The sequence below is a fragment of the Lipophrys pholis genome (genome assembly GCF_963383615.2).
Source record: "Lipophrys pholis genome assembly, chromosome: 1".
NCBI lineage: Eukaryota > Metazoa > Chordata > Actinopteri > Blenniiformes > Blenniidae > Lipophrys > Lipophrys pholis.
Genome location: NC_137635.1, coordinates 18,224,550 through 18,246,949, shown reverse-complemented (window position 1 = coordinate 18,246,949; position 22,400 = coordinate 18,224,550). Strand labels below are relative to the sequence as shown.

At 43.0% G+C, this 22,400-nt stretch overlaps 2 protein-coding genes across 2 annotated transcripts; one reads left to right on the top strand and one right to left on the bottom strand.

The window, feature by feature from the left end:
* Positions 1–1,188: 1,188 nt before the first annotated feature.
* Positions 1,189–13,728, bottom strand: LOC308108564 (VPS35 endosomal protein-sorting factor-like). The gene is made up of 25 exons (XM_080461631.1): positions 13,650–13,728; positions 12,370–12,498; positions 12,206–12,290; positions 12,072–12,128; positions 11,864–11,960; positions 7,888–7,935; positions 7,672–7,765; positions 6,824–7,024; positions 6,674–6,720; positions 6,424–6,535; positions 6,211–6,327; positions 6,065–6,118; positions 5,910–5,990; positions 5,777–5,839; positions 5,597–5,682; positions 5,435–5,515; positions 5,277–5,340; positions 5,000–5,098; positions 4,812–4,889; positions 4,601–4,715; positions 4,375–4,514; positions 3,875–4,040; positions 3,488–3,606; positions 2,829–2,978; positions 1,189–1,532 (listed from the first exon to the last, which is right to left on the bottom strand). The coding sequence occupies exons 4-25, from the start codon at positions 12,097–12,099 to the stop codon at positions 1,434–1,436; spliced, it is 2,139 nt and encodes a 712-aa protein (XP_080317757.1). The 5' UTR covers positions 12,100–12,128; positions 12,206–12,290; positions 12,370–12,498; positions 13,650–13,728; the 3' UTR covers positions 1,189–1,433.
* A 1,164-nt stretch (positions 13,729–14,892) lies between these two features.
* LOC308120929 (tripartite motif-containing protein 16-like) lies at positions 14,893–19,871 on the top strand (the record flags this gene model as incomplete). The annotated part of the gene is given in 4 exon segments (XM_080481872.1): positions 14,893–14,994; positions 18,511–19,646; positions 19,648–19,659; positions 19,793–19,871. Coding segments are annotated over 4 exon segments (1,329 nt in total).
* Between the last annotated feature and the right edge of the window lie 2,529 nt (positions 19,872–22,400).

The window sequence follows — 22,400 nt, the reverse complement described above, 5'->3', positions numbered from 1 at the left end:
AACAGGTGCAGTGATTTGCTTTTATTTTGTAGTTTTCTTTCTACACTGCACACAGATCAGGTGTCAATCAAACAGCCATCATCAACACTTGTTCATCTTTTCTTCTTCTGCTGATGTTTGTTTCTGCAGCTTCTCCACACTGAAGTTGTCTCTCACAGCTTTGTCACAGAAACATGAACAGAGATTCATTTCTTTGTGTTTTAGAAACTTTTCATCAAGTCTGGATGCAAAGAGGGTTTTTGTTTTGAGTTGTGATGTTGTTTGATGCAGATAAACTCCAGAGGAGGCGTCACGTTGGTGCAGTGTGGAGCTCTGTTGTTAAAGTTTGAATCCGCTTTTGTTTCGTCAGTCATCTTGTGTGAGGTGTAATCTGTTAATCTGAATGCAGCAACATGTACAAATGGGGGAATAGTTGGTCATTTTCATAGTTTTATTTCTTTATTTGAAACTACAATTATTTATATTTTGATGCAGGTAGTAGATTTTTGTTGTGATCTCTGGATGATTTGGATTCTGGTTTGTTTTCATGACATTTGCATGTGATCATTTCTTTGATTTATATCTTGTAGTGTGTCTGTGTTTTCCCTCAGCTGTAGTGTGTGTGTGTGTGTGTGTGTGTGTGTGTGTGTGTGTGTGTGTGTGTGTGTGTGTGTGTGTGTGTGTGAGATACTCGGGGTGAGGGATTAACATAATTGCTTGAAAAATGTATTATTGAATATAATTTTCATAAACTTGTTCAGAGAGAAACTGATTAGTCTTTTTATAAAGGTTAATAAATGTGATTTGTAAATCTTTGGAATCATTTCCTAAAAGTCCAATAAGGAAGGTCTGATGATAGTTGATGAAATGTACTTTTCTGTACTGATTGATCAAACACTGATTGAATAAAAAAGTGTTTCCAGACCGTTGACTTTTTAACATTAGTCTATATATTGTTGTTGTTTAGACAGAAAACATGAAGGAATGTTGGAAGAGTGAAGAAAATGACCAGAAGCTTGAATTCCATTAATCAAAAAGCACTTAGTTGTTATTTAATCTTTCAGCTCATTTAATGTGAGAAAGCAATGACGTTTTCTTGGTTGAGCCATAAAGCTTCTTCTCTTTTCTCCTGAAACACACAAGGACAAACCCTCGACTCGGAGTTTCATAAAACTAGTTTGAAAAGATTGACTCTCCAACAACTTCAAACAATTCTTAGTTTCTTTAATCAAAGTTTATTTCTTGACCAGAATGAAAGGGACTGGAAACGGTTTCAAAATGCTTCAATGTTGAACAAAATCAGCCGTTTTGTGGCTGCAATTAGTTTATTATTCATCACAATCTCAACTAAGTGTGTGAATCTGTCAAACCTAAAAGGGCTCTGAAACATTTCTTCAAGATAATTTGTGTTTTTATGGACACGACATTTCTCCAAACGGCCAGACGGCCGGTGTTCAGGTGCGGGACTGTAGCGCCAGCCTCTGGACTGTGTCCGACAGGTGAGCCGTGTCAGGCTGCTGAGCCTGATGCTTGATGGACTCCAGAGTCCGAACCTGAAGCACAAAGAGACCAGAACACCGTCGGTCCACAGTCAAAGAGATCAGGCTTCAGCAGCGAGTCAAATACATTGAAAACGTTCTCCTGCAGATTGAAAGCAACGAGGCAGTCGTATGAAACACTCTGGATGTGGATTTATACGGGAAAACTGATTCAACTCAACAGAAGTCCTGAGAAGATCTGGGACATGGTGTGTTGAGCTGCAGTGTCTGGTGTCCTCAGTCGGTTGGGAGAGAAATAAACATCTCCACTAAACTACAATACAGAGGAAATCTCACATTTTTCATATGATTTAACCCTCGAGAGCTCACCAGTCCATCGCAGGCAAACACGGAGCAATCTCATCCGTCTAAGTTCATCAGATTTCATCAACTTCTTCCTAAAAGTCAGTTGTTTCACTGTTTGACTTAAGACTGCAGATGTTTAGCTCAGATTGCCCGTCTTTCCTGGCGCAAGACATCAAGGAACTGTTCCAGCCAGATTTATTTTCGTTCACAAGAAAGCGTGTTTCTTCAAATGGAAATAACCTCCAGCTGTATGAATCAATAATAATGGCGCAGATAAATGAAGAGTAAAGTAAAACAGCCACCATTTGTGGCTTTCACTGCATATTATGGTGCAAAAGAGTTTTATCTTCTCTTATTTAGACACCAATTATCAAAAATTATCTTGTTACTAAAAGGGCAAACCTTCTAAACCCAGCATGGAAAAACACTGCTCAAAATTGCAAAAATTGCTTCAAATCCATGAGAAAATGTGGAAAGTGAGGAACACTTAAAAAGGCTCAAAATGGTTCAAACAGTTGAAAATCCTGCTTTGAAAAAGCAGTCACATCTACTAAAAACTATTAAAAGTCGAAAAAGATGAACATGTTTTGTGGATTTTATTTGGTGGAAAGTGACAAAAAGTACTTTTCAAAAGCATGTCACACCCAAATATCACACAACATACAAAACATAAAGATCCAAAGAAAAGAAACTGGTGTCGTCAGAAAGCTCCAAAAAATGTTTGTTTGTTGGAGAATTGAACTTTTTGAAAGGAAAACTTGAACTGAACTCTCCTCACTTCTGCTCTTTTGTTTGGTTGCATTTTGTGAACTGTTCTTAAAACATAGCGATTCATTAATGAGACCTGGAGCCCCCTGCAGCGACTCAACAGCACTGCCGGATGTGGGGGAAAAAGGTTGCCATTCCAGGACCAGACCGACGTGTGGAGAGGACGGTACTTTCTGGACTATAAGTGAGGTAAGCATGGCTGAGCTGCTGGACAGAAGAAGTGAAACACCAACTCACAGACATCGGAGTCTCGCAGTGTCCGTGTTTGTGGCTGAGGTTCCACAAGTTGACGACCAGCTGGCTCAGCTTGTTGTTCCTCAGCTCACCGTGAGCCAGCAGGACGCCGAACAAGGAGAAGGCCAAGGCGCTTTGGCGCCGTGTGCTTTGCTGCAGGACGGAGGAGAAAACATGCAAAGGACTCAAAGAAGCACAGTTTCACTGAATCGCTGAAGAATTGACCCATCAAATCTGGATCACATGTTGGTGTGTAAGATTCTATCCTGCGAGTATAAAATACCAGCAGAAGTTTGGTTTCAACATGTAACTGCTGACTAAATATTCTAGGCAGTGAAACAAACAGACTTTATAAGCTTCAGGAACATATTGAATTGTAACTGAGATACAGAAGAAGAGGTAGGATCAAATAAGCTTTGCTTCTTCCTTTTCAGACATGTTTACTGTTTGTGTGGGTTTATATACACCGTAGCTGCGGGGATATGGCCACATAATACATTAACTGTTATATCAGAGCATATTTCTACACAGGTAAGTTTTTATGATTTATACATCTGAAATGAGTTATTGACATTATTAAACGTGAGTTAAAAAACCTCCACTCTTCCCTATGAGAAAGCTTTTGTGTGTGTAACGGGGGAGGTTGCTCTGTGTGGCCTCACATCGTCCCGGCTGAGCGTCTTCAGATGGTCCAGGATCTGCCCGATCAGGGTCTCGCACAGCTTGTTGATCTCAGAGAGAAACTTGGGGTCTCCTCCGTACAATGTCTCATTGGAGTCGACTGAAACAGGCACAAAAGATACGTTCAGAAAACGGCCTAACTTTCTATAAATTAAAAAAATATATATATACATATATCAGTGCAGCAGCAAAGCCTCATTTGCAACCTGGGAATCACAATATTGGACAAAGGTGTTGGAAAGACAACAAATTAGTGTAAGTCCACTAATATTTCCAGCAATCCGCTGGTAACAGATTACTATCATAACGCATAGCGGTGCTGAGCAATGGCTACAATTTCTAAAGGTGATCAAAACGAGCAATATTACCTTCGGGGATGGAGTAGAGGAAGGACTCCTGACTCATGGCAGCCAAGAGAGGCAGAGCGCTGATGTAGACTCGCACCTTGGCGTCGCTGGAGTCCTCCCAGGTGTAATCCTGCACCATGTTCAGCAGACCCCGGACTAAGTAGAGCACCCCGTGCTCCGGGTGGTCCTGTAACACACGGAGGCGTGTCGGAGAACGCCAGACTCACGCTGAAGCCCCGTTTACATGCTTTCAAGTGAAAATGGAAAACTTTTGTAACATTTTGGGGGTTTGTTTTGTTTACATGGCAACGGTGCTCAGAATCACTAAAAAACGCTCTGATTCCCATCTCCATGGAAACGGGGGAAATCTCAACGTTTTATAAACGGTGCAACTCTGTCGCCATGGAAACTCCGATATCGGGCCTGATACCGATGTCGGTGTCGGGTCATCCCCAGTCATCAGGGTTGTGTGGTGTGATCTGAGGAAGACCAGAGGTCATTCTCATCTGCCTCTTCCTTACCGGGACAACCAGCAGTGTTGCAAGAAAGTTGTTGATGAAGTCCAGCAGGAAGCTCTCAGAGGAGCGCAGCTTCCCCTCCACGCTGATGGAGCGAGGAACCTCGGGGAGAACGCTGACCGCCGCCTTCAGGAAAGCATCGGCTGGAGGAAAAGGCGAAATGTGAGCGGAGTGAAGATTAGAAAAGAGTAGAAGAAAAAAAGGGAATATGTAGAAAGAACTCCCTCACCCTGGGAGAGACACTGGTTGGCCAACGCAACCTGAGCGGACAACAGGTAGAGGTTGAGACGACTGAAGATGCTGCTGAGAGACGGGATGGTGATGAAGCTGTACGCTGCGCATGCCTGGAGAAAAGACGGGTGCACAACCATGAGCTGACAAATCGCCCCCACCCACCCCATACGGCCAAGGAGAGGGAGAGGCCGTGTGTGCTGACTCACCCGGACGAAAGCGGCGGTTTTTCGGGAGTGACTCCCTCTCATCACCCTCCTGGTCTCCATGGCCAGCTGGTTCACCGTCTGCTTACCGCAAGGTCACACAGAGAGCATGAAGCGGGGGGGGCATGTGTTCGTGTGTGTGTGTGTGTGTGTGTGTGCGCTCATTGACAGCGGTACAAACGCAGACTGACATGGATGAGCTGCACCAGCACCGGCTCCAGGTTGCAGAACGTGGCTCGGGCCTCGACACAGAAACTCAGCTGCTGCTCGAAGTCACGGCCAAAGGACACCTGGACGGAAAGAGTCACCAGAGAAACGGCGCTCAGGGATCAAACATGCAGGAGTTGGGAGACCTATGCGTTTAAAGGCGGTGCATTGTGTCAGTGCAGTTGGCTCTGGAGGCTTCATGGGGATGGTTAACAGAAATAATAAAGTCAGAAATAGATTTGAACTGCGGAGGAGTCTCACCACGCGGATGAAACCGATGATGAGCAGAGCCAAAGATCGTTTCTCGTCTTCGAGAGTGAGAGCGCTGCAGGACAAAGCAGAGCAGCTGGATGAAACACACATCGCGGCATCAACAGAACCAAAACTAAAAAATCATTTGTATTTGACAAACACCATACTTGACAGAGTCGTGCATGGTCTTGCAGATGTGCAGCATGGCGTTGAGGATGACCGGGTCTCTGGTGAGCTCCACCTGATGTCTGCACCAAGGGTGAAAGATGTTAAGGAGGAGCATTGTCTGACTGCGGTCAGCCCCCCCACAAAAAAATCTTGATGCTTACTTGATGAAGACCTCCATGATGGATTTGCAGACCTCCACCCTCACGCTGTCTTTCTGGAACATGTCTAGGAAGGGCAGGAAACGCTCCTGAGGAACACAAAGAGAGACAGGTGGCACGAGGGTGGCAGTTCTTCTCAGCCCACCTGGAGTTTCACTGCGTTTGGACTCGAACGTCGCTCACCATTGAGAAGAGAACGGAGAAATCGTGGAAGTATGTGAGGATCTTCTGGATCACTGACTGCAGCTGCCAGAAAAGCAAAACGTTCAGTATGGAGCAGACAGAGTGGAGCGAGGGGGATGGTTCAAGAATCAACCTGCGGATAGGCGTCCTCGAACGCTCGGTCAGGCGTCATGTGTTTGATGATGTCAGCCAGAACTGTGTTGACCTCACGTTTCTGAAACAAACAAGAGGGGCGTCAAGGAGAAGCAAGACGCTTTGCAGAGAGGAATCAGACCTTGCTGTACTCACTGTGAAGTGGCGGCAGGTGAATTCGACCCAGATTTCAGCACAGTTGATGTAATCCTGAAAGACACGAGTCAATCTGGGGTGAGTATCCGGGACATTTTCGACGAGAACGACGTGCTTTTGGAAAGCTGGTGTGAGTCCTGAGTCACCTGCGGACTGCGCACTTTGGTGATGACCTTCCAGGCTTCGTTCAGGATCGTCAGCCTCTCCGATTCTGGAGGGTCTGTGCAGGCCAGACTACGACCCAGAGATCCAAACAACAGATGCTGAGGAGAAAACCACAGCAGGCGTCCATCTATATTTTCATTCAGAACATTTACCACCATGTACATTGATAGTGGCAAAGGTTCATGTCTTCTGACCTTCGGAAAGCCCGATTCGTCACAATCCTTAATCATACTGATGAAGTCTGTTGCCCTCGCTGCAACAAACTCCGGCCTGAACGCCCTCATAACGGAATTTAGAAGCAATGCACTGTGGGTAGTGGAAGAAAAGTGAATGACTCTGGTTGACATACACTGTCAACCGTGGGACCCTATAGAGACAGGCGCGTGAGGGGTATTGTGGGATTTTTAATGGAAAAAAATAATTCATTGCTTAAAGCTTACTTACTTATTACCCAATGTCTTGCATCTCTCCATCATCTCCGTTAGCAGCGGCTGAAATGGAAACACAATCAGCATCCAAAACAGTTTCATCCCCCAACACACCCACCGACCCATTTTCATTCATCCTATCCTACAAGAGTCACAGTGTGAGCACCTCTGGAGCTCGGTAGGCGATGCACTGCAAGATCCAGTTGATGGCCGGAGAGTAGAGGGTCAGATACTCGGGTGGCTCCACCCTCTGCAGGACCAGCTGATTCTGGACCGTCTCGCCGCTGATCTGCCGGAAGGTGCCGAGCAAGTCGAAGAAGTTGCGGTTCAGGTTGTCTTTGAGGTGCGGGGCTACTTCCATGCCAATCTAGGTCATAAAAGAACACGTCGGTTCAGTGAGAACTGGGAGGGAATGGCATCACAGAAAGGCTGCAGTTTGCACGTTAGGCCAGTAGTTGGTGCTATGCTTTACATAAGAGAACAGTATGATACAAGCTTTTCTTCAAGGCCCGTTCAGTATCAGATGTGTCTCCCCTTTGGTCTAAAACACTTTGTTTGCCCCACCCGACACCGGCACACACGCAACTATCAACCAGACACACATTTTATTTTTCAATTTCCACTGCAGTGTCTGTCAAACATCAACCTTTTGAACAGCGATAAATTGGTTGCAATAAAATAAAACTACAAACTCTTTTAACCACCTTTACAGTGTAACTGTTTTACCGTGGAATAGTATTCTTTGCTGTCAGTGTAATTTCAAGCACCTTAACAGTGGAATTATGTTCCGACCCCCCCCCTTTTTTTAAAGCATATTTGACAATGCTTCATCATCTTCTGCTTTGCATTTACCGAGGAGCCCAGCCAAAAACCTGTCAATTATGCTTGCAGTGTCCAAGCATTCATTCAAAACTCAACAAAGTTTCCCCCCTTTCTTCTAAAAACGGTGTCGTGTAAACACAATATGCGGTGCACTGACTGCCTTGAATACTTGAATTACAGGAGCCGTCTCACCCTGCAGAGGTAAGCTCTGGCGTACGCAGCCACCAACGGATCTCCGATCCCCCTGATCATGGCGGTCAAACGTGGGAGAGTCTCCTGGATGCCGCTGTGAAAACAGATATTTCATTTCAACTCACAACAAAACAGTGTCTTTAATCTCGCATTTGATCTTTTATCCAAAAGTGAATTCAGGGTGGAACAACTGACTGATAAACTGTTGTTACTCACGATTTGGTGAGAAACCGGTTACATTTGAGAATGGCAGCTTCAACATATCTGTGTATTGTGGTTAAAGAGTCAACTTCATGGAACAGTCACTTCTGAGTAGGGTTGCCACCCGTCCCTTAAAATACGGATTCGTCCCGTATTTGGTCATTAAATGGTGCGTCCCGTATTGAGCTAAAACGGAACGTTGTTTGTTCCGTATTTGCATAAATTTAACCAGACATGTCCATCAGGCCGTCAATCGCACGCACACACACACACACACACACACAAACCACTAAATATGAGAATTGTAAACAAAATAAAACGCAGGGAATGCCAAGGCCAGCAATATTGTTGTGGCGGGATATACAGTACGTAGGACCCCTGCTCCTCCGGCGCGTCTGCCCCACCCCTAATTTCACCGGACGCGGACACTGACAGCGTCTTGCGCTGTCACGGAGTGTTGGAGAGAGAGAGAGAAAGCGATGACACACACCAGCGATCCTGCGCTGCACAAACCGAATTTTAAAGATGTCTTGTACACCCAGTGCCTCACCTCGTCCTCCTCAAAAAAGAAAGCGTTTGCAGAAGTACAGGAGAGAGTGGGAAGAGGCGCATCATTGGCTAAATAGCGTCATTGGGAGCGATTACAAAGCCAGTTGCAAGGTGTGCCGGCGAGAGTTTTCAGTGTCACACGGTGGACTGTCTGATATCAAACAGCATGCCTCAGGAGAACAGCACCGTCGATATATTCAGTCTGAGAAGACCCAAGCATCAGTGTCACAGTTTTTCATCCCTCAAGCATCCCCTGAAGCTGATACAGTAAGGACCATCATGGTTGTATTGATTTAATAAAATATACTTGGATTTCATTTAATGTTTAGGATGTGGAGGTTTTCGAGTCTGACAATAATAATTATTATTGCAGTGTTACTAATCAATTAATCATAGTGATAGGTTAACATTGAATAAATAAATGCATCTATATATATATTCCCTAGATTAAAAATGTTAAAATGTTTGTAGTAGAGATTTCTGTATATTCAGTGGTTCTCAAGCTGGGGTAAGTGGCGTGTACCCCTGGGGGTACTAAAACCTCTCAGGAGGTACCCAGAAAAATGTGTCTATACAATAATCATATTTATTTTATTTTATTTAACATTATTATTGTTATTATTATTATTATTAGTAGTAGTAGTAGTTGTTGTTTTTTTTTGTTTTTTGTTTTTTACATGCACATACTTTTCCCTCATCCATCAATAACAATTTGTGGCACAACTTTTAAACATACACCAAAAGGTGATGTTCAAATTCTAAAACAAGCAAAACATCAGCAATAAATTAATAAAAAAGGCCTCAATTGAATGTTAAAGGTTGGACAAGACACAGGAAAGAGTTTAGACGAGCCTGCAGACACAAATAAATAATGTAAAACCTTAGCTAAAGGGTACATGGGGCAATAAAGTTTGTGAAATACTGTTCAATGTAAAATATATAGTTTTTTAGTGTGGTTTTATTGTTTGGATGACTTGACTTTCTTTTCAGTCATAAGACAGGTAGCAGAAAAATATTGTTTACAACCACTATTAATGGTGGCACTCTCTCCTCCCCGGTAGGTAACTGCAGCCGAGGTGACACAGGTGTACCACACAGTCAGACACAACCTAAGCTACAACAGTGCTGATTGCTCACATAAATTAAATCAAAAGATTCTACCGGATTCCAAAATTCTAAAAAAAAAAGACTATTGGAAGAACAAAAGCAGAGGCAGTGGTTAAGGATGTCCTGGCTCCAAAGGCAGTGAGTGATGTTCTCAAGACCCTGGCTTCGGATAAACCCCTCCCATTCTCCATACAAACGGATGCATCAAATAAAGGCAACGGGAAGATGTTTCCCCTTGTTGTGCAATATTTCAGTCCACAATGTGGGGTCACCAACAAAATGCTCGATTTCATAGAGAATCCCGATGAGTCTGCTGCTGGGATTGTAGCTCTCATAGAGCAGTCACTGCACAAATGTGGCTTGTCATTTGATCAAGTTACAGCATTTAGTGCAGACAATACCAATGTAAATTATGGAATTCACAATTCTGTCTTCACGAACTTGCAGAAGAAACAAAAACATCTGTTAAAAGGAAACTGCCATGCCCACATTGTACACAATACAGTAAAGCAGGCGCTTGACCAATTCACTGTGGATGTGGAAAATATTGTACTGAAGGTCTTTGGCTATTTTTCCACATCTGCCAAAAGGAGGGAATCACTCAAAGAGTTTTGCTGGTTTTGTGATGTTGAGTTCCAGGAAATTCTACGACATGTCACAACCAGGTGGCTGTCCCTTAATCCAGCCATAAACCGGCTACTACAAACTTGGGCTGCACTGAAGTCTTACTTTATCAGCCTGGGAGAGGAGTGTCCCAAACAACTTAGAGCTTTGTTAAAGCTCAGTGAGGACTCAACTGTGGAAGGTGGAGACATTGTGGAGGTTTACCTTCTCTTTTGCAATAATATCCTTTCTCTATTTGAGGAAATTGTAAAGAAGCTGGAGAGAAATGAAACCACTTGTGTTGAGTTATATTCCATCATGGAAAACTTCAAGCAAAAACTTACACAGAGACGAGATGACCAGTTCTATGGCTACTTAACTAAAGTTAAGCTGCAGCGACTCTGTCCATGTGATGCAGACATGGCAAGAGCAGATTTCACTGCATTTATCAATACAGCACTCTCATATGTTGAAAAATGGTTCAACTTTTCAGAGGACAACTGGCTGTTCTCACTGCAACCTCTTTCTCTGCACAATGGAACCTTGACCTTCAATGACATGGAGAGGGTGACCACCAAGCTAAACCTGATTCATAAAGTCAATATGGATGAACTCCATGATGAATGCTCCACAGTGAACCCCATTCTGAAGAGGTTCAAAGAAGATGCTGAAGATGACTGGAAGTCCAAAGGTGTGGCCACCAGGTGGGTGGCTCTCTTTGAAGAAGCTGACCTGCCTAACATCTTGTCCATCATCAGCCACATCCTGAGTATCCCAGCATCCACTGGATATGTGGAAAGAATATTTTCCAGAATGGCCAACAAATGGAGTGCATGCAGGAACAAATGCTCCTTGGAGCTCATGAGGAGTGAGCTTCTTCTCCTGTTCAGAGTTTTACAACAGCGCTTTAAAAGACAAAGAGTTACTCAGTTCTGCAAGGAGTAACAAGAAGTACACTTGGAAAAAGAAGTGATTCAGGCAGGAAAAGAGTGAAATCAGTTCAAATGTGGCCTACTCCACAGACCGGTTTTGATGAACCAGACGGTTAAGTCTGTTTTGCACTTTTTTTTTCTTATTTGAATAAGCAGGTGAATATGTTTAGAAGTGTATGTTCTTTTTTTCCTCTCTAAGTGTTCATAGAATGTCAGTTACGCATTTTAAATTGCATTATGTTTTAAATTGATTTAATTTATTTTTAAAAGTTCATTGTTGCACACTCCATACAGACATCTTTTAGATGCTCCTGCTAATACCATGTTTCAGATAATAGATTTCATTCAATGTGTTAAGTGATAACACATTAGAATGTGTTCCTTATAATAAAGCATTTCAAGCTTTAACTTTGACTAATTGATTTCTTCATCACCCCTTTACTGAAAACACTGACACAAATTAGATACACCAGTTCTATGGGTGCCGCACCCCACAGGGGACGGGCCCGTGGGGGCCATGGCCCAGGGGCGTCCCTTATTTTTTTTTCTGAAAGGTGGCAACCCTACTTCTGAGTCCAATGAGGAATAATCCCCCAGAATGGGATTAATGAGTAAAGTAATATGAGTTCAATTGATTTGCAGAAGTATGCAGACAAAACTGGAATGAAAACATTAGCCCTCATGGGAAAACTCCTACACTCAAGCAAATATGTTATTTCCGTATTTGATGGATTTAAGATAACTCAAATGTAGAAAGTTCAGTGCACAGGTTCTGAGCTGTGATGGGAGGCGGAGGATACAGTCTGGGCAGGAGCTCTCTGATGGAGGCGATCTTGAAGAACCAGTTGAGGCACGTCTCCTTCGCCGTGTCATTTACATCTTCCACCGTGAAGTTGTCTGAAACAGGACAAAAAAACGAGCAACCACGGCTCGCAAAAAAAGTGGGCGATTAAAACTTGACCGCAGCAACGGGTGCAAAGAGAACGCGGGTTGGTTTTTCATCCGTACCCGGTAACGGCCGAGGGTCCGAACACATGGTCCAGATTCTGTCGAACACAAGCCGACCTGCAAGCAAAGCGAGACCGCAGTCAGGAACGATGCTTCTGACAAGGAAAGAACTGAAACCTGGCGTCATGACGCACCGAACGTGTCGAGGATATCGGTGATGAGAACAAACTTGCTGGGGTAGAACTGGATGACCGAGGTGTCGGACAGCAGCTTAGAGCACTGCAACAAAGACCACAGCTTCATGGTGATACTCTCGAACAGAAAGGTAATGCACCAGTGTTTCAAACCAATGGATTACCTGGATGACGATCTTCAAGGCTTTGACCTTCTGGTCGGAGGCCCAGGCTTCTTTCAGGGACTGGTTCAGCTCCTCGATGCGGTTGGCGTAATCCTGCTGGGAGAGGTTCAGGAGCTCTCTCTGGGAACCCTGGCGACACACAAACAAGGAGCATGTAGCTCACTGAAAATCCTGGCGTACTGGAGTTATGTTATATCATACCTATCGAGAATAAATATGTGCATGCATGCATTTCTTTTTATTGATGTACGTATATTTACAACAAGTGTATACAACTATGTTTAACTGTAATGGATTGGATCGTGACATAGTGCTTTGACTTAATTTAGTTTCAAATGAGTCGAGTTAAAAAGGCGTTTTTTTTCTACTTCTTCCAATACTTAATATTTACATATCAAATGTATCCTTTCTTTTCTGAATCACATTCATCCACTCACACTCACACAAACCAATGGTAGCCCCCCGGCGAGCTCAGTTGGTAGAGCATGAGACTTGAGATCTCAGGGTAGTGGGTTCATGTCCCACGCCGGGCGCCACCTTCCCGTGGGCTCACCACCAGCAGGAAAGGTTCATAATCGGTGCAATGTGCTCTGGGTGACGGTGCTCAGACTGCCACCCCCGCCACCCGGAGACGGATAAGCGGGAGAAAATGGATGGACGGATGGACAAACCAATGGTGCCGTGCAAGGTGATCAATCCATCCAATGGGAAGTCATTTGGATTCAGGCCCCGTTAATACGTTTTAAGTGAAAACTCATCATTTTTGTGTTTTCGTTTCAGAAAACTTTCACATTTACACGGCAACATTCTAAAGACGAAGTTGGTTTACGTGGGAACGGCAGAAACACTGAAAACGATGTAGTGTTCCTATTGAACCACGAGTGAGTGCTGTCGGTTGTTTTTGTAAATAAACCACACACATAGACAAAAATACACTATAAACATCAACAATGATGAGTACAGGGAGATTTGCATGGTCAGACAACGAAGTTGGATTGGTATTACGGGAGACTCTCAACTATAAAACGACCAAGTCCCAGGAGAATATGGACAGGCAGTCATGACACTCGTGCATGTGCAAAACAACTATTTACTACAGCCGTGGTCCGGTTGCACAGTAGCAGCATTTAAGAAAAGTTGCTTTTTTTAAATTTCCACGGAGACAGAGCGTTTTCAAAAAGTTGCACCTTTTCCCTTCCGATCCTTACTCTGGACTTCAGTTAGATGCTTAAATTCATGTTGTGGCTGGTGATTGTAAAACTGAGCAAAAACAAAAATACCTCCTCCAGATCATCCAGTTCCTCCAAGCGAGTGCGAACTTTCTCCGAAACAGCTGATGTGCCTGGGCTGGGGGCTTTTCCTTTTGAAAAACAGGAGAGAATCACTTTCAACAGGAGCTCACAGAGTGATATATTTGGTTCCTTGAGAGATGGGATAACATGCAGTATACCAAAACCAGCTGGAATCTAAAACTGCAGTGTCATAGCGTAAACTCGGGCGAACAAATACATTACTAACTTACAGGGGTGCACAGGGGTGTCAAAAATAAGGCCCGTGGGCTAAAACTGGCCTGCAAGAGGCTCCAGTCTGGTCCGCCAAACCACTAAGCAAAAACACTTTGACTTTTTTTAAAACAAATGTCTTAAGGCTCTATTTTAGCAGTTCAGCCCACTCAAGATGAAATTGGGATGTATGTCGCCCCGGAACTAAAATCTGTTAGACATCCCGCATAAACATTTACTGAATCAGAAAAAATAAGGATAACCACCAGACATTAAAAGAAATTATAATCATAGTGTATCCATGTAGAATTGTAGAATATAACTGCAGGTTCTACCTTTTTCTGAGCCCATGAAGAGATTCTACAAAAACAAAGAAAGTGTAATTAAGATTCAACTTCATGAAGTAAATCCAAGTCGAGGACGAGTGCAATGTTGGTCGATAAAAGTCTTTGATCCAAGCAGACATGAAACAAAATTGTGAATCATTCAAGCAAACGTAAAACTATGATTGCAGAAGAACTTGGCTGAAATTTAAAGGACGACTCACAATTGAGAGTTTTTCAGTTGTGGTGAACCTGGACAGTATTTCCCCTCGTTTGGATGACCATGGCTCGAAGTCTGATCCCACGGCTTCTTCCTCCTTCTCTCTCATATTGGTGTGTAAGATTCTATCCTGCGAGTATAAAATACCAGCAGAAGTTTGGTTTCAACATGTAACTGCTGACTAAATATTCTAGGCAGTGAAACAAACAGACTTTATAAGCTTCAGGAACATATTGAATTGTATCTGAGATATAGAAGAAGAGGTAGGATCAAATAAGCTTTGCTTCTTCCTTCCTTTGACTGGTGAGCCCTTAGGACAGGGGTGTCCAACTCAGGTCCTGGAGGGCCAAGCCCTGCATGTTTTCCATGTCTCCCTTCTTCAACACACGTGAATGTCATGATGGTGCCATCACCGAGTTCAACACAACGCCTGATAACGAGCTGCTCACTGCAATCAGCTGTGTTGAAGCAGGGAGACATGGAGAACATGCAGGGCTCGCCCTCCCCAGGAACTGAGTTTGACACCCCTGCCTTAAGAAGTAGGAGCAGTATTGTCATACCTCTGTTTGTGTTGTATCTGGTGACCAATGGCACTTCTGTGTGTATTGATAAGCAGACTGTATCATCACGTGCTGAACAGAATCAGAGTGTTTGCCTCTGCAACAATTCACTAACCGAGTAAATAAAGTACAACAGTGAAGAGTTTGAGAATGTCTGGGAAAAAAACCTAAACCGTCTCCTGTTTGTTTATTCCCATCATGTTGTGTGTTTCTATCGCTGCTACCTGCAGCTTTACAACACCAGAAATATTAATAGGAGCCCCCGGAACTGTGAGCAGTTACAGCAAAGAGGCATCTTCTGCATCCAGGTGGGAAGATCTTAAGATGTTGGGAAGAATCACAGCAGGTAAAAGTGATAAACATGAAGGCCTCATGTCATGTTTAGGTTATTAAGTCTGTAAGATGAACTGAAGTAAAACAAGTTTTATGTACAGAGTACTTTATATACAATAAAATGCAGCACAAAGTGCACACACACCTACCACCATAAAAATCGGATTATAAAGACAAATACTGGCAAAGTTAACAAAGCTCATTGGCGGCACTCACCTTTTCCTCCTCCAGATTAAACTTCTATTAAAAAGGCCCAGACATTCAGAACAGTGCTGCCTGGATCCTGATGAGAGCAAATATGAACACTTCACGTCCATTCTTCAGTTGCTTCACCGGCTCTCCATCTCAGCAACAATGAGTCAGAGAAATCAACTTTATTAATGATCCAACTTCGTTGAATGTTCGTGCAGCTCGCCATTGTTAGTCTTTATAGCATATTGCATGTGTTTGTGGTTTTATTACAAAAATAAACAACTACGATTCTTCAGAGTGCAGGGGAATTGGTAGCCTTTTATCATCTTGGATATTAAGTGACATTTAAATCCTATAACGGCCCTTGGGTTGAAAGAACAAGACGCTGGAGTCTCGACTGATGCTTCTCAATGCCCCTTTTATTTCGCAGTTGAGCATAGCTGAGCACCGTGAAAACTACAAGACAATACAAAATACAAGTTATTTAATTAAAAATTCTCATACAGTGCAAACAATTCATAAACATATTTTATTTAACCATTTCAATTTTGTAAAACCAGACACAAGTAACTGTCAATCTTTAATATTGTACCATTCATTAAACCTTAATATTAAATAAATAAACGGAGTAAATAAATGCAACAACTGTATTTAAAGATGAGACAACACAACCCGCTTCACCTGCAGTAAGAGGTCAAATAAGATACTGCATTACGTACCTCATTCCGCGCACCAAGGGCGTTAGAAAAAAGGAGTCTTTCATAGTGTAGGGGACTTGTCTTGGACTTGTAGATGCACCACTATTTGAAAGCGCCACGACTTGTAGACGCACCACTTTCACGAATCACGCTGCCTCTGAGCGCACTGCTCTTGTTTGACAGCTCGCTCTGACAGCTCGATCTGAAGGCTCGCGCTGGCAGCTCCTCCCATTACTTTCCATACCAGGAAAAAACGCCGCTCGACACCCCCTTTATTCTATCTGCACAGGTAAGAGTGCCGCTGGGTCCTCAACCCCATGCAGTTTAGGCGCTCCGACAAGGAATCCTGATGCCCAGTGGAAGCTACAGGTAACTGCAGGGATGAGTTGTCTCAAACACACAAAATCAATTGTCCAAATAACATCCAATACGAAAACAGTGCCCACGACTCCCAACAAGGGAGCCGAGGGTCAGTCACACTGACATTCCGTCAGAATTTGGACTCCAGGTACAGGAAACCCGATGGCGAGCCACCTAAGGATCCATTGAACTGTGTGTGAGTCCTGAAAAGCAAACCCCCTTTTTCTGGAGGTTCTGTGGGTTCATCAAAACCTGGTATTTCTCCACACTTCTCTGCAACCTGCAGCGGTCTGGGAAACACAGGATTCATGCATGAAGGAAAAGAGACAATTGATTGTTCAGTCGTTTGCTGAATTAGTTTGAGTTGTGATTTTCATATTTTTTATTTTTTTCAATCATACATGAAATGCAAAATGGTGTTAAATGAACTATGGTTGTAATTTCTGTGCAAAAACTGAAATGGTTAATAATTGAAACGAACCTTAATCAACTGGAATTAGAATTTTGGAACTAAAGAAATGAACTAAAATTCCAAATAAACCATGAGTTAACTCGAATAATAGAAAGGGAAAGACAAACCTTGAATTTAAATAACCTAATCCAAGTGCAACTAGTATCTCAAAGCCCTAAAGGGCTATTCCTCTAAAAAAGGGAAGTGGAACTTGTTCATTGTATGTCAACTGTCTGTTAATTACATGTCAGCTGTTGTTAATTGTATGTCAACTGTTTCTGTTTTAATTTTATAAACTTAAGCTGGCAAAAATTAAAATTATTCTCTGGTCTGTGGTCATTGAAGTATGTGGTACTCATTACTGCTAAAGTAGTCGAACCTAGCACTGACCCTAGTAATGACTTAGGCACTGTAATGACTCCAGAAGTGTTACAAAGCTCATTACAAAAATGATTATTATCAATGGAAAGATGTGGCTGAGCACCAGAACCAGAGAGGAAACACGATCAAATCCATGGGGGCCCTCAGTAACAGAACCCCGAGCCAGCGTCACCCGGGACAGAACCAGGAGCCCCCTCCCCGGTGCAGGGGGCTCCGACTGAGGAAACACTGGAGTCCAAAGAAAAGTCCAGCACAATAAACCAAAATATTACCAATGTTGTCAAAGGTGTCACTGGAAATAATGTGAGAATGTAAAAACAGTTTGTAAAAAGATCAAATAAATGAGGACCATGCCAAAAAGTAAGAACAAAAATAAATACCGGTAGTTTGAAACTATGAAATGACTAAACAGCTCAACTGGATAAAAATGAGTCAAAGAGCATGTGGAATACTGAATATTAAGGCTGTTAATATAATGTAAACATGTTACAAGGTTTGCCCAGTAGAGGGCGACCTTCCCTAATGTTACCTACTGAAAGCTACGTTCAGAGTTAGAAACACAGAAGAAGCTGGACTCTAGAAATGTTCTTGTACCTTGTTCACTAAGATAAGTAAAGAGGGAACGTAAGTTTGAGATGTTGTGCAGTTATTTCAGCCACGAAGCAACAGAGCACAAATCAATGAAAACTGCCAAAATAAGCAAAGCAAAAAAAAAACAGTTAATTATTTAAACAATGTCATTTAAGCAGCTCAAACAAAATGTACAATATGTAAACAAGCTTTGTTTTAAATGCTTGTAGTTCTAAATCATAGAGATAATCCTTTATAAATAACCTAACAGACATCCATCCATCTTCTATACAGCTTTATCCAGTTCAGGGTCGCAGGGTGCTGCAGCTGAGTTTTTGAACTGAAAACTAAAAATCTACAACTTGATCAGCTTCATCTTTAATTAAGAAAAAAAGATTTTTGAATTGATTGAGCAATATCATTTATATCATGTATTGTTACTGTGAAGTTATATACATGTTTGTTCTGTGTAATTACATGATTCAATCCAGACTGAAGTTAAACTAATGAGCTCCACCCCTCCACATAGAACCTTGTTCCCTCCCCTTCAGATCTCTTTGGAAGGCGGAACCATCAGAGGTGGGGAGCAGCTGAAGAGGAGCGGACTTCAAGCTGCTCCTGCTGATCACTGCTATGCTGGAGCTGAAGATGTGGCCTGTGACGTCTGCACTGGAAGGAAACTGAAAGCTTCCAAGTCCTGTTTGGTGTGTGTGGCCTCTTTCTGTGAGCAGCACCTTCAGCCTCATTATGATGCAGCTGCATTCAAGAAGCACAAGCTGGTGGATCCCTCCAAGAAGCTGCAGGAGAACATGTGCTCTCGTCACGATGAGGTGATGAAGATGTTCTGCCGCACTGATCAGCAGTGTATCTGTTTTCTCTGCTCCGTGGACGAACACAAAGGCCACGACATCGTGTCAGCTGCAGCAGAAAGGAGGGAGAGGCAGAGGGGGCTGGAGGAGAGTCGACAGATCATCCAGCAGAGGATCCAGGACGCAGAGAAAGACGTGAAGCTGCTGGAACAGGAGGTGAAGAACCTGGACGTCTCTGCTGATCAGACAGTGGAGGACTGTGAGAAGATCTTCAGCCAGCTGATCCGTCTCATCCAGGAGAGAAGCAGAGATGTGGAGCAGCAGGTCAGATCCCAGCAGCAAACACAGGCGAGTCGAGTGCGAGAGCTTCAGGAGAAGCTGGAGCAGGAGATCGCTGAGCTGAAGAGGAAAGACGAGCAGCTGGAGCAGCTGGAACACACAGAGGACCACAAGCACTTCCTGCTCAGCTTCCCCTCACTGTCTGCTCTCAGTCAGTCCACACACTCCTCCAGCTTCCAGACGGCTCCTCTCAGATACTTTGAGGACGTGACAGCAGCTGTGTCAGAAGTCCCAAAGAAACTACAGGACGTCCTGAGTGAGACGTGGACAAACATCTCACTGAGAGTGACTGAAGTGGATGTTTTACTGCCTCAACCAGAGCCAACGACCAGAGCTGCTTTCCTCAAATACTCTCGTGAACTCACACTGGATCCAAACACAGCAAACACCCAGCTGCTACTGTCAGAGGGAAACAGAAAAGTCACATTAATGAAGAATGAACAGCCTTCTTCTCAACATCCAGACAGATTCACTTTATATTTTCAGGTTCTGAGTAGAGAGAGTCTGACTGGACGTTGTTACTGGGAGGTGGAGAGGAGAGGAGACATTTGTGTAGCAGTCTCATACAAAAATATCAGCAGAGAAGGCGGGCCTGAAACTTTATTTGGTTCTAATGACAAATCATGGGCTTTACTTTGTTCTGACAGCGGCTCTAGTTTTTATCACAACGATGCTGAAACTCCAGTGTCAGGCCGTCCTTCCTCCAGAGTGGGAGTGTACCTGGATCACACAGCAGGTATTCTGTCCTTCTACAGCGTCTCTGAAACCATGACTCTCCTCCGCAGAGTCCAGACCACATTCACTCAGCCGCTCCTCGCTGGAGTCCAGATTTATGGTTGGTCCTTCTCTGCAGAGTTCATGAGACTGAAATAGACTGAGGTCACAACAGGTGCAGTGATTTGCTTTTATTTTGTAGTTTTCTTTCTACACTGCACACAGATCAGGTGTCAATCAAACAGCCATCATCAACACTTGTTCATCTTTTCTTCTTCTGCTGATGTTTGTTTCTGCTGCTTCTCCACACTGAAGTTGTCTCTCACAGCTTTGTCACAGAAACATGAACAGAGATTCATTTCTTTGTGTTTTAGAAACTTTTCATCAAGTCTGGATGCAAAGAGGGTTTTTGTTTTGAGTTGTGATGTTGTTTGATGCAGATAAACTCCAGAGGAGGCGTCACGTTGGTGCAGTGTGGAGCTCTGTTGTTAAAGTTTGAATCCGCTTTTGTTTCGTCAGTCATCTTGTGTGAGGTGTAATCTGTTAATCTGAATGCAGCAACATGTACAAATGGGGGAATAGTTGGTCATTTTCATAGTTTTATTTCTTTATTTGAAACTACAATTATTTCTATTTTGATGCAGGTAGTAGATTTTTGTTGTGATCTCTGGATGATTTGGATTCTGGTTTGTTTTCATGACATTTGCATGTGATCATTTCTTTGATTTATATCTTGTAGTGTGTCTGTGTTTTCCCTCAGCTGTAGTGTGTGTGTGTGTGTGTGTGTGTGTGTGTGTGTGTGTGTGTGTGTGTGTGTGTGTGTGTGTGTGTGTGTGTGTGTGTGTGTGTGTGTGTGTGTGTGTGTGTGTGTGTGTGTGTGTGTGTGTGAGAGACTCGGGGTGAGGGATTAACATAATTGTTTGAAAAATGTATTATTGAATATAATTTTCATAAACTTGTTCAGAGAGAAACTGATTAGTCTTTTTATAAAGGTTAATAAATGTGATTTGTAAATCTTTGGAATCATTTCCTAAAAGTCCAATAAGGAAGGTCTGATGATAGTTGATGAAATGTACTTTTCTGTACTGATTGATCAAACACGGATTGAATAAAAAAGTGTTTCCAGACCGTTGACTTTTTAACATTAGTCTATATATTGTTGTTGTTTAGACAGAAAACATGAAGGAATGTTGGAAGAGTGAAGAAAATGACCAGAAGCTTGAATTCCATTAATCAAAAAGCACTTAGTTGTTATTTAATCTTTCAGCTTATTTAATGTGAGAAAGCAATGAAGTTTTCTTGGTTGAGCCATAAAGCTTCTTCTCTTTTCTCCTGAAACACACAAGGACAAACCCTCGACTCGGAGTTTCATAAAACTAGTTTGAAAAGATTGACTCTCCAACAACTTCAAACAATTCTTAGTTTCTTTAATCAAAGTTTATTTCTTGACCAGAATGAAAGGGACTGGAAATGGTTTCAAAATGCTTCAATGTTGAACAAAATCAGCCGTTTTGTGGCTGCAATTAGTTTATTATTCATCACAATCTCAACTAAGTGTGTGAATCTGTCAAACCTAAAAGGGCTCTGAAACATTTCTTCAAGATAATTTGTGTTTTTATGGACACAACATTTCTCCAAACGGCCAGACGGCCGGTGTTCAGGTGCGGGACTGTAGCGCCAGCCTCTGGACTGTGTCCGACAGGTGAGCCGTGTCAGGCTGCTGAGCCTGATGCTTGATGGACTCCAGAGTCCGAACCTGAAGCACAAAGAGACCAGAACACCGTCGGTCCACAGTCAAAGAGATCAGGCTTCAGCAGCGAGTCAAATACATTGAAAACGTTCTCCTGCAGATTGAAAGCAACGAGGCAGTCGTATGAAACACTCTGGATGTGGATTTATACGGGAAAACTGATTCAACTCAACAGAAGTCCTGAGAAGATCTGGGACATGGTGTGTTGAGCTGCAGTGTCTGGTGTCCTCAGTCGGTTGGGAGAGAAATAAACATCTCCACTAAACTACAATACAGAGGAAATCTCACATTTTTCATATGATTTAACCCTCGAGAGCTCACCAGTCCATCGCAGGCAAACACGGAGCAATCTCATCCGTCTAAGTTCATCAGATTTCATCAACTTCTTCCTAAAAGTCAGTTGTTTCACTGTTTGACTTAAGACTGCAGATGTTTAGCTCAGATTGCCCGTCTTTCCTGGCGCAAGACATCAAGGAACTGTTCCAGCCGGATTTATTTTCGTTCACAAGAAAGCCTGTTTCTTCAAATGGAAATAACCTCCAGCTGTATGAATCAATAATAATGGCGCAGATAAATGAAGAGTAAAGTAAAACAGCCACCATTTGTGGCTTTCACTGCATATTATGGTGCGAAAGAGTTTTATCTTCTCTTATTTAGACACCAATTATCAAAAATTATCTTGTTACTAAAAGGGCAAAACTTCTAAACCCAGCATGGAAAAACACTGCTCAAAATTGCAAAAATTGCTTCAAATCCATGAGAAAATGTGGAAAGTGAGGAACACTTAAAAAGGCTCAAAATGGTTCAAACAGTTGAAAATCCTGCTTTG

What these genes read in the sequence shown, in the direction of transcription:
- LOC308108564 (XM_080461631.1), bottom strand. Translation starts at nt 12,099, where the DNA reads ATGTGTTCGGACCCTCGGCCGTTACCGG. An exon ending in ACCATGCACGACTCTGTCAA is followed by an intron (nt 5,341 to 5,434) that starts GTATGGTGTTTG and finishes TTTGTCCTGCAG; the next exon opens with CGCTCTCACTCTCGAAGACG. An exon ending in ACTGCGAGACTCCGATGTCT is followed by an intron (nt 1,533 to 2,828) that starts GTGAGTTGGTGT and finishes TTTGTGCTTCAG; the next exon opens with GTTCGGACTCTGGAGTCCAT.